We start from the raw sequence: 12,139 nt of genomic DNA on the forward strand, positions 1-12,139 counted from the left end.
ACTGTCAGAAACCAGTTTATTTTGATCTTGATATATTGTTAAAACTTTTTACTGTAAACACCAGTATATTGCTATGGCCTAGGTATTCCTGTAGAAGGAGGTAAGATACTGGAATAGGACATGGTCCATATAGAAAATTACGGTAGTGTAATTCTGTGGAGTGTGACTTTTTAAGGATAGTTACACCAGAACTGAGCTGACTTCCACAGAATGGTGCATTTTCCTTCTCAGATAGGAGTGAATCTCCTAGTGTAATGTATCCATGCATCTATGTGAAGAGACTGTAATGCTTTTTAAAGCAGTAGTATAGATAAAGTTGGCAGGCTTTAAGGACTTTTGTATTAATAAAATTACTTCCACACCAGGAGAAGTAACACTATAGTTATTGCACAAAAAATTCACACTCCTTTATGAAAGCACTTATCAGTATAATAATTAGGTGAATTGCATCTTTAGGGGGGAATTGAGCCAAAGAATAAAATAATTAGCCAGAGTATTCATTGCAAAAATACAACTAAGAATTTATAAGCTCCTAAATTTGGGGTTATTTCTCTAGATCATGCTACTTCAAATTTGAAATGAGGACCCAGTGGTGAAAGACTCTGTATGTCATTACCAATCCCATGAAATATCTAGGCCCACAGGTGATTTTAATTTTCAAAATATGACCTGCCTCATAATATAAATTGATGTTTTAGCCATATTTTGTGTCTAACTGCTTAATCATGCACAATTGTGATTTAAACCAGAAAACCTGTATGTCATCCCAAAACTTCTATTTACTATGCCAGATCCATTTGAGTGGAATTACATATGCATGAGGTGAAAGAAAATAAGACCTAATTTTTCCATATCCAGCGTACACATACTGTTTTCCTGAGACCAAGAAGTTAACTACTCTGTTGCTGTACCTTTTTGGAGTTTTTTTGATCAAAATTTTTCATCTGTAGAAAACAAACCACAGATACTAGTTCTAAAGGAATATAGTATTAATTCTGAAGGAGTGCCACTGTTACCTTAATTTTGCCATTGCAATAATTTTCAAAGTTAACACACTTTTAATCTCCAAGATGTTAATTGTAGAAAGCAGAGATCTGCTAGTTTTTATTATTGTATTATTTCTTTCCTTCCAGCTTACTTAGTAGAAAGCCTTTCAATTAGTTCATCTGAAATAGATAAATGAATTGTCTGGTCCATGAACTAATACTATCTGTGACATCTCATGGACCTTGAATATTCTGATGACAAAATACTTTTGTTCCCCAGGCTTGGAGCCTGAAGTCCTAAATCTTGTTTTGTATTTGCTAATGTTGAGAGTCCACACAACAGTTTGTTTATACAGATTGAAGAACTGAACAAACACTGTCAAATTAGTTTCACTTTAAGATCATATGTTGAAGTTGATGAAGACTTCAAAGTAAAAAAAGTCATGCTCGACTCATTCAAAGCTAACACTTTTGTTTTAGCAAAGAAGTGTTTTTAAAAAGATTTGTTGGGATAGTTGTGTTTCAGGTTTTTACAATTCATGAAAGAAAAATAATGTAACTCTGCTAAGGTTCATAACATGCCATTTATATGCAATTGAGTTACAGATGTGTAGGAATAACTTTCATGTATTCCTCAAAATCTCAAACACTGTGTATGTAACAATAAAATTGAGTGATATCCAAGATGAAGGTGAGATCTTTTAAGTCAAGTATACATATGAATTAATTGTTTTCACATGCCAAAACATGGGTGGGATTAAAGGAAACACAAAATATAACCCAAGTAAACATGTGTTTAAGCAGTAAAGGAGGGCTTACTCCAAAAGTTTCATTTGTCAATACTTTTTCAGTTACATACTGATACAGTGTTTTAAATAATAATAATAATACAGGTCTGTGGATTTCCTAATTACCAACATACATTTGTAATTGGTTTTGGTTAGATTTTTCCAAATATCAGAGAGGAATTAAAATCCATTTTTTATTTACTGTCACAAGAAGATGAATGTCCACCATTAGAAAGCCCAGTTTTACTTCTACATATAGACCTGTGAAGTCTAGATACAGATATGAATTACTTTTAAATAATTGTTTTCAAAATAAGTAATGTTTTAAACTCTGAAAATACATTTTTTTCACTGCAACAAAAACCAATGACTACATAAAAAATGTAAAAGACACAGTACCCTGAGTGACTGTGACTTAAAGCATCTGTATTAAGAACATTTCAAATTCTGCTTATTTATTCTGTGCAGATTATCTAGAAAAGTGGTTTGCTGGCAATTGCAAACACACTTATAGCCATTATGTGTATTATAACCAGTTGTGGCCAATGGTTTTCAGTTTTGGAATCTTCAGTATTCTGTAAATATCGAACGAACTGTAATCATTAATATAAATTTTGTTTTTTAAATTGTTCTTCTTCAGCAGTGTAATCTTTAAAAATAATAACTTCCTTTGTTTGCAATTTACAGACAGTTAACTTTAGTTCCTGGACAGAAGGTTCTTTGATGTAAATTGTCTAAGACAGCTCATAATAACATTGCTTGGTGTTTTTCAGGCACAGTAGGGAAGGCACCAACAATACAAGCCAGCAAAAGTCCTGGGGGCTTTGGTGTTCAGGTCTCTGCAAATCAGAAAAACAAGCTGAATGACCCTGGAGGTGGTTCTTTCAGGTAAAAAAAAAAAAAAAATTTAAAAAAAAAATGCAGGGGGGTGGTTGGGGGGGAATCTTAAATATAAAATAGAATTTAGAATTGGTTTAACACCAGAGGGCAGTGTTTTACAATAATTCCTATCTTTTCTTACTGTGATTGGATGACAATTTTCTTAGTTCTATTTTAAATAAGGGAGGGGGTCATGACATGTCTTGAGGATTTTTCCTCTAAGTGCAGTTTTTAATGTTTAGTAAAGCCTTCGATTCTATGGATTATAATAAAACTTCAGGTAAATGGAATTATGTGTATGAAGTTTTAAAGAAATACATGGTTGGTTTTACGTATTGTATTCTAATGTTCATATGGAATGTATCTTGCTGAGAAGATACAAATTGTGACAACAAGGCATCCTGTCGATAGGCTTCTGCAGCTAAGCTGCAGCTATCCCCTCATCAGCATGGACAACATACTATATGGTTTTGGTAGTGGGTTTTGGGTTTTTTGTATGTAGGATTGTTGTTCTTGGTTTTAAAGAGAGGACATTGCAGTGTCTGTTCTTCACGTGCTTAGGTAGCAGAGATTGGGGCATTCTGTAAGTAATCAGGTGCTGCAAGGGTTCAGCGCAGAAACATTGATGCGTTGAGCTGCTATACCAATTCTTTTGTACTTCAAACTTTTATTTTATATCTATATATTGGATATTTTCACTCTTTGTAGTGAAAAGCTAATCTTATGTTTACTGCATTTTGCTTTCACTACCATCATTTTTATTTTTTTCCACTGATGAAAGTACATTGTATTTGTGTTTAAACATTTTTTTTTCTTTGTTAAATGACAAAATACTCCTAGATTTTAATTTTCATCTTCTGGAACTCTTATGTTGCTCTGACATCATCAAACTGGTACTTAATTTTCAGGCTTATGCTTTTGCAGGTGAAGTAAAAGAGAATTTGTAGCTCTCTGAAATATCTCTGCTTTGAGGCATGTCAGTACTGCAACTAATAGTGGTAGTACTTAGTATTAATCTAGAAGCAAAATCATTCAATTTTTTATTTTCCAAGGCTTTTGCCTCCCACTGAGTATTTAAATGATTTAAAATGTCTGTTGGGTTCAATTGTACTGTCTTAATAAGTATTTTTTATGTTTGTAAGCAACATGAGCATTTATTCTTCGTTAGTATAGCTTTCAATTTTACATACACCAAAAGGGACAGCATTTTTTTAACTGGATGTTGTAAACTGTGCCAGGATTGATTCTTGCATTCACTTAGTTTATACATAGAATATATTAGGTTAGCTGGAATTGTTAATTTTCCCTTGGGGAGAAGCAAATGCTCAAGGCACTGATTGATAAATCAATAAATCTTTAGTGAGTTTGGTAAATAAGCTGTCAAGGGTGTATGTCATTTTTCCTCTAGAGAACAAATTTTAGTCAGAATGAATGTGTTTGTTTCCTTGCATTGTTTTCTCCTTCAAAATAGTAAGACACAAAGCTGCATTTAAATAAGTCCATAAAATTGCAAGGATTTATTAAACAGCAGCAAAGATCAAGCTTTTTCTTGATATCTTAACAAAGAATTCAGTTGTTTGCATATTTGCATTTCAACCCCTAACCTCTCCTGAGGACAAATAGATGTCTGACTATTAAGCCTAAAGGCACAGAGCTGGAAATCTGTATTAATCCTCTGAATGCTGACTAGTTTTCCTCAACATTCCCAGCGTGTGTGAAGAATGTGTTTTTAGCCAGAAGGCAAACTGGCATCTAAAGCAAAGCAAGAATTTTGAAAAATAGTTGTGTTATGTATAAATTTATTTTGCCCTTAGTGTTTTATTACTGGATATTTGTTTCATTATTTTATATTCTGCTTTCTTTAAAATAACTTACTTGAGCTTTTCACTCTTGTGAGCAAAGTGTTGGTCACTAGAAATGGGAATGTGAACTTTGTTATTTTCAGTTTCTTCTATTGTGGACTGTGGGAAATACAGGAAGGAATTACATAAAAGACAGCAATTAGGAATTTTGCAAATTTGCTTAGCCTTTAATGTCAGCATTTATTAATGAACTGTAAGACTGCTTACATGAGGTCACTGAACATCATAGCAGCTGTTCTATGATGCAGAGTTTTCAACCCAAGACTTGCAATGTAAAGTTGTTCTATTAATGAAATTTTCTATCCCCTTTTTTGGTATTAAAATTTTTTGTTGCTAATTTTTTTTCCAGAGTGAGCTAGAGACAACTCTATTTAATGGACTTTTCAACTATGTTAATACCTAAGGATGGAAATTTGAATTCCATTGTTTGTATTTGTTTGTTTGTTTTACAGTAGAGATCTAAACTTACATTTATACCATTAATAGTCTAGCTAGAGGTTTCTGTAGTTGGGAGAGATGAAGCAGAAGGCCCACTGAAGTCTGCTAGGGGCCTGCGTATTTGGCTACAACTGCTGTGTACATCATCATCTAGTTGGGTAACCTCAGAGCTCCCATTAACATAATCTACCACTGATGACAGTGAAAGTAGCAGACTCTCAATGTAATTATTACCTGTATTCCAGATTGTGGCCAATATAAAGAACTAGTGGAAAATTTTTTCCCCCTGATAGTGAGTCAGAATAATTTCAGTTGGAAGGGACCTTGGGAGGTCAACTAGTCCACCTTCTGACTCAGAGCAGGTTTGGTTAGATCAGGGACTTGTCCAGTTCTACTTATCTCCAAGGATGGAGATACATGTTTGTACTCTTGTATTTTCCTACTACTTCCTAACTGTATTGAGTAAGGCTCAGTGGCATTGCCTGTAAAATGAAGCAAGATGTTGACAGAACCATTCCCTTAATGTGTGTGATGGTGATACATTTGCCGTAGTGTACCAGCTAGCCAGATGCTTCTTTCTTTTCACAGCAACCTTTCTGTCTCTGAAACAGTATTTTAAAGTTATGTATAACCTCTTGGAACCTATCAGTATCAGGTTTTATATAGCCAATGTGATGGGGTTTTTTTTCATAATCAGTTCTATGAAGCGACTGAGAGAATTTGAAGCTTATCTTAGTATTTGTGTTTTATGCTGCTGACTGGCAACATTTTAAAGTAGAGTATACCTGGGAATAAAAAATTTGTTTTCAGACCTCTTTTACCTAGCAGAAAGAATCTGTTGCCTGTTATTTTATTTTTAAAAATAGAAGTTTAATAACACAGTTCTGGTAAAATGCCTCAAAGTGCATGATGTTGCATCTAATAATGGCAAAGCAGTCTGTCCTTTATGGAGATAACAGAAAGCGAATGTAGATGTTAAATGGATAACTTCAGCGTTTTCATCTCGAAATGGTATATGATGCAAAACCTTAAGCTTTAAGTTTCTTTATTTTTCCAAAGAAATATTTCAAGCTATAAGATAATTGTGTGTTTCTTCCATTTTTCAAAATAAAGAAAAATGCTGACCACAAACGTGTTCTGTCATCCCTTTTGCTTCTCAGTGAGAAGATCCAACATAGACCGTGAATGAATTGTATGACAAAGCAGTATTAGGGAGAAACTTCAAATTAAAGCTTGAAAGTTAGAATAAGGATTATAATAAATTTGTGTAAATAGAACTTATGTCATTATAAACTGTAATACAGTAGTGGCTGTTACTGTAATTTGAAGTTTATATCCAACATATTGTTGTTGATCTGTGATCTTATGATCCATGGAATTTGTAGATTTGCTCAGAGTCTTGCATACATGTAGGGACTTTGCCCTAACAACATGAAATTTCACTTCTGAGAGAAAAGGGAATCAATAGTTTAATGTTGTCTCAGTTGCTTTATATATTCTTATAGCTTATTTGGGAGCAGTTCAGTATTGCAGATTTGGACATCATTGGCTCAAATCTTACAAAGTGTCTGAGAAAGAAAAACAGTATGCAATTGCGTGGTTAAGAGTTGTTCATAAAGAAAATGCTACCAGATTTTTATAGCGGCTTCTCTTAGTTTAAACAAATTCTTTGAATCATGTTACGGAGAACTGTGCAAAGACTTTCGTTCTTATTTTCAAATAAGTTTTGGGGTTTTTTGTAATCATACAAGTGTTTTTCATGAACAGGAGAGGGAGAGGTGTTACAAGAGTTTGAATATAGGAGGAAGAATTGAACTCTTAGACTACTTTAAGGTGTAGTTTGCATTTGGAAAGAGTTTGAGAACCCATGTTGTCATCTTAAAAATAGCATGCCTGTTGGAATGTTAGATTTATCCCATAACACTCAGAATTTATTTGAGTAAAAAACCTAAATAATTACTGAAACAGTATAGTTAGTATGAGGATAGTAATGTATGCCAAGAAACATGAAATTGTTAAAATACTGTGCTGGGATGGAAAGGGAAAGATAGACAGTAATCATCAATCTAGACGACCACTGGATGGCATCTTTGTTCCACAGAATGACTTCTGAAAACTCACTCATCTAGACTTAAAAGTTGTTATAGGAAACTGTTTGGCAAGAATGCAACCCTCTTGTATATAAATGTCTGTGTTTCAGTATCCAAACCCAGGCTCTTTTTCATGAAGTTCCTCAAAGTCAAAAAGCATATATTGGTAGAGTTTTTCCCGTTAGACTGAAAAAATTGTATTCCCAAGTATGATTAAAACATTTCCTATCTATCTTCCATGTAACATTTAAAAAAAAAAAGTTGTACTCACAGATAGTAAATTGCCAGTGTAAGATGGAAGGAGATGATTCTGTCCAGGAGTTACAGTGATGGTCTTTATAAGTGCTGTTGCATTGATTTTGATAATTACATTGCAATTCTGGGTTTTTGTCCAAATTAATTGTCTGTCTTTATTTCGGACAGTCTTTATTTATAATATGATCACAGATCTGTACTCTAAATAAGAATTGGAATAGCTAAAATGCTAAACAGAAGGTAGAAGATTGTATTTTCTTCAGCTAGTAAGTAAAAGTAGACATAAGTATAAGCTTCTCTTAAAAATTGTGTTCTTGAAGTCAGAAGTACCATCTTGAATTTTGTATGGATGATTGCTTGAAGGAGATAAAAGCACCTCAATCCTGGCAACCTGATCTGGAAATAAGGGATTGAGACTGTATTACTTACTGCTAGCCAGATTCTGTGAAACTGTGTGATAAATGCTTGCTACAGCAAGTGAGATCGTGGGAGCTGGATATAGAGAAAGCATATGAGTATCCTGCTCAGTTAGTATTTTATTAAGATCCTTTGAGTCCTTGTGCTCAGGTCCCCTCAGCAGGCAGCAGTACCCAGGCACTGCTGGACCCCGCAGGGCAGCAGTGCTGTCTTTGCACCCACAGAGATGTGAGGGTCCACTGGGAATCAATATTGGATTTATGTTTTTTAACTGCACAAGCTGGTTAATGTTTGTGTTTGGTTGTTTTTAGCTTTATTTTGGAATTTTGGGCTCAAGTCTGTTTTCCAGTACTTCTGCTATCTTAAATAGTTTTGAATTTGTGTTATGGTAACTACCTTTATACAAATTTGGTTTTACCACGGTTTAAAAGGCCTGCTGGATTTGAAACTTGTGAGTCCTGGGTAGATTACCTTGGGTCTTGCTCATTCTATTTCAAGCATTGAGCTTTTTAACCCCCCAAAATCTTAGGTTTTCCCCTTTATCAGTTTTAGTTGCTGGTTTTCATTTGTAGTTAGGATCTTTTGAACTCATCACTGAATATTTAAGTCACTGTTATTTGTTATGTGGCCAAGTACATTTATCAGCTGTGATGTTTGGGGGCAGTTTCACAACTGGTTGAACAAAGCCAAAGGGTAGTTTGGTCATCTATGCACTGAATGCATAGGAGCCCAGTTTCTTCATGGTGGCTCTTGTGCCCCTCCTATGAGTATTGCGTACATACCAGGTGAAGTGTAAAACTGAAAATCCTTTAGACTCAGCATGAAAACCATCAAGGTAGGAGATCAATTTTGTGATGCTATGCTCAGGAATTTCATTCTAAGAGAAGAAATCAAGTGCTTAGCACTCCTGAAAAATAATAAAAGCTCATTTGTGTAGCATTTTTCTGACAATCATTGTAGAAATTTCCATTTTCTGCCTCAAGTGTTCAGCACATTTCTCCGGGTTTATACAAACAAAATCCCTTCTTGACTTCTTCCCGCAAAAGAAAACAAACCCAATATCTAACAAACCATAGAAGTCTTCCACCAAAACTGGCTTCTCTAGTGCAGTTATAAAGGAGAGTATGGGAGGACAGGGAGGACCTAGATTATGGATTTCTAGATTTCTCTCCTTTTGGTCTGAGACCTTACTTGTAGCTTTTGGTTTTTACTGTAGGCATTAAACTTGTTAAGTGACAAACTGTTCTAGGGTGCATAGGATGACATCTATGTAATATATTTTTTAAAAGCTTTTAAATTAAGCTTTTGTTTGATTTATGCAGTAGTAGCCTGGACTTGAATGTATGTGTATCTTTCCCATATATGTATTCTAAAAGGTTGTATAATCACTCCTAGAATGTACTGAAATACAATGTTTGTGTCAGTAATAGCTCCTAAACAGAATGTGGTAAAAGCAGATGGTTATTTCCACAGTTAGGAGTCATACCTCATAGAGGTAGGAGGTAAAAGATGCTTGGGAGATAGAGGTATGGAAACTAAAATTTGTTAGTACTTCCTCAAGCTGTTAGGAAGGGTATTGCAGGGCAAACAGCGGCCTGGGAAGTGCTGCTATCATCTTCCCAAATGCAGCTCGTTTTTCTAAAACTAGTTGACATGTTTAGCCAATTTTTGTATGTTGCCAGAGAAAATACCACCGCGTTTTCAACACACTTGGAACCCAAACTTACCTATGAAGTCATCATGGTTAAAGAATCTTTCCTGGCTATTGCTGAAAATGCTTTGGTGCCCATTTTGATAGGAACTTGTGAAACAGTGCAGGATTCCAAATTCATGATTTTACTTTTAATGTTGGTGGGTTTTATTTATTTTATCATTTTACTCCTAGTTTTCAGCATAAAGAGAATAGCCAAATTCACTATCTTTATTGGTGATCGTTGCCTTTAGTTTCCTGACCATCCTGGTTTCATTGATATCACCAACTCTCAGATGAAGACAAGACACCTCTGTTTTAACTTCTTTTACAGACAAATTGTCCTATTTCTAAAGTTTCCCTGATGTGATCAGAGAAATGTTATTTCTGAATCTAGAATATATTCTATGAAAATGGAGACCCTGGTGGTTGTGCCTCAAGGTGGGCCAGCCACCGGGCATGTTGCATGATGATTACTTTGGAGAAGCAGATAATACACAAAATGAATATATCACATGCAGAATTATTGTTATTTTTTTATTTTTCATTATAGAGATGATGATGACATCAATGATGTTGCCTCTATGGCTGGCGTTAATCTTAATGAAGAAAGTGCCCGAATTATGGCTACCAACTCTGACTTAGTTGGAACCCAGATACAGTCCTGTAAAGATGAACCCTTTCTTGCTGCTATACCTCTGCATAAACGCATACTTGAAATGGGTGAGAAACATGTCCTTTCCTTTTGAGAGTGTTTCCTTTGGAGTTATGTGGTTCTGAGTACCAGAACATGCTTAGCACTTAGATTGTTTTTTCAGCATTTTGTTATATAATCTTGTGTCATTAAACTTTCAAGGTTTTTGTGATAAAAGTAACTCAGTTATCTCAAGTTGGAAAAAAATAGTATACTGGTACTTTTATACTTCGTGATTTTCCTGTGTTTTTTATATCCAAGGATCTCAAAGCTCTTTGCAAACATTAATTATTTCTCACAATCCTCCTTCATGTTTTACACATGAGAAGATTGAAACAGAGAGGTAAAGTAAGTAGTGCAGGTCACAGAGGACACCTGTGAATAACATTTAACAGAATGTTGAAGTTATCTGTCAAGATTTTGTTTCCCCAGACAAACTAGTTATTCAGTTCTTAACACCTGCATCTATTTAAGTTCATAGAGATTTTCTTAGAGCATTTTTTCAAAAAGGTGTATTTGTTATTCTGCCATTTGGAAATAGAAATTAAAAACTGTAGTAGAAAAAATAACTATTCAAAATTAGTGATGATTTAAGGTTAGTAAGTATGCTCAGAATTTATTTTATATGACATATTTGGTTAATGTACTATACATATGTTCTACTACCTAAGTGTATCTTTTTCAACATAATTTTGGTAATATTTTCAGAGCCATCAATATCTTAAGATACTGAACTCAAATTGTTGAGGGGCATAGATTTTTTTTTTTCAGAACTATGCTTATGTCACTAGTTAAATATGTAAAATTTTTAGGATACTAATGCTCATAATTTTAAAGACAAGACCAAAATCTTGTTACAAATCAGTACAGTTGGGTTTTTAAGTCATGCAGTTACTTCTGAAATGTTACTTGTGTTTATGTTCATTGAATTAATGGAAGCCTTTTTATATTGCAGTTGCAGGCAAAGTTCTTCATTGACGTATTGTCAAGCTTCACTCTTGTATTTCAATTAGTGCCCTTTTAAGTTCTCATTCAGAGAAATGAATTATTTTGCATGCTGTAGTTACCATGTTGCGATGATGTGATGGTGACATTATGTGATACAGTCAGGGAAAGCATATGTGCAACATCTTGTGAGATGGCTTCCTACCACCTGAGACAGGAAGCCAGCAAAGTTTTAATGAAATTTGTTTGAGAAACTGTTGTGAGGGATGCTCACATAGTAGTTTATACAGGTGTAAGAAAACAAAAAGGAAACAGACGTAAAACTGTTAAAAAGAATGGGAAATCGGTAATGAATTTGCCATATAAGCCTTAATGAACTGTCTGGGTGTAACAATTGCTGCACAACATGAAGCTGTAATTACAAGTGCAGGACTTACAGGAATCTGTACATACTTTAAGAGCCACAGAACCCATCACACTATTCATCACTGCCTTTTGGGGTTTGCTCCTCTGAGGAACAAATCCCTATGGCTGTTTTTGAAGCTTTATTGGCTTTGATAATTGAAATGAAACTTTCAAAGCTTTTAAAAGCAGCTGCAGGGATTTACTTCTCAAAAGCAGTGAATCCAGAAGAGCGGCCACTCCTATCGATCTCCTGCAGCCACTTTTAGAGCTTTATTTTGGCTTTACATGAAGCCTTTTTATAGTTTTGAAAGTGGCTGTGGGGTTCACTAGTGGCTACTATCTGGGATCTATGGCTCTTGAGGAGAAAATTCCTTCAGCTGATTTTGAAGTTTTAGAAGCTTGGTTTTCACTGTGTGTGGCCAGATTTGTTGTTTGCATAGGACCACACACAAATTTAGTAGTTTGTGCTACTGGGCACTTAAAATAACGATATTGTAAGTTCACGACAAAACTCAGTCTTACCATATGTTGCTGTGCCTACACACACCAGGACTAAGCAAAGGAGGCTGTGACCTTCTCAAGCACATTAGGAAAAAGAAAGTGTGTTATGTGGGTCAGCATTCTTCTGTTCTCATTATGCATTTTGACAAATGAGATAAGGTACATTGTTTCTTCTTACTTTTACCTCAA

At 34.7% G+C, this 12,139-nt stretch overlaps 1 protein-coding gene across 1 annotated transcript in view; it reads left to right on the forward strand.

The window, feature by feature from the left end:
• Positions 1–12,139, forward strand: part of LOC142603683 (transcription initiation factor TFIID subunit 4-like) — a 149,083-nt gene that overhangs the window by 36,749 nt on the left and 100,195 nt on the right. The window contains 2 exon segments of the mRNA XM_075765546.1: positions 2,548–2,662; positions 9,959–10,128. Of these exon segments, the coding sequence (XP_075621661.1) occupies positions 2,548–2,662; positions 9,959–10,128 (285 nt within the window).

This window comes from Balearica regulorum, chromosome 13 (genome assembly GCF_011004875.1).
Source record: "Balearica regulorum gibbericeps isolate bBalReg1 chromosome 13, bBalReg1.pri, whole genome shotgun sequence".
Taxonomy (NCBI): Eukaryota; Metazoa; Chordata; class Aves; order Gruiformes; family Gruidae; genus Balearica; species Balearica regulorum.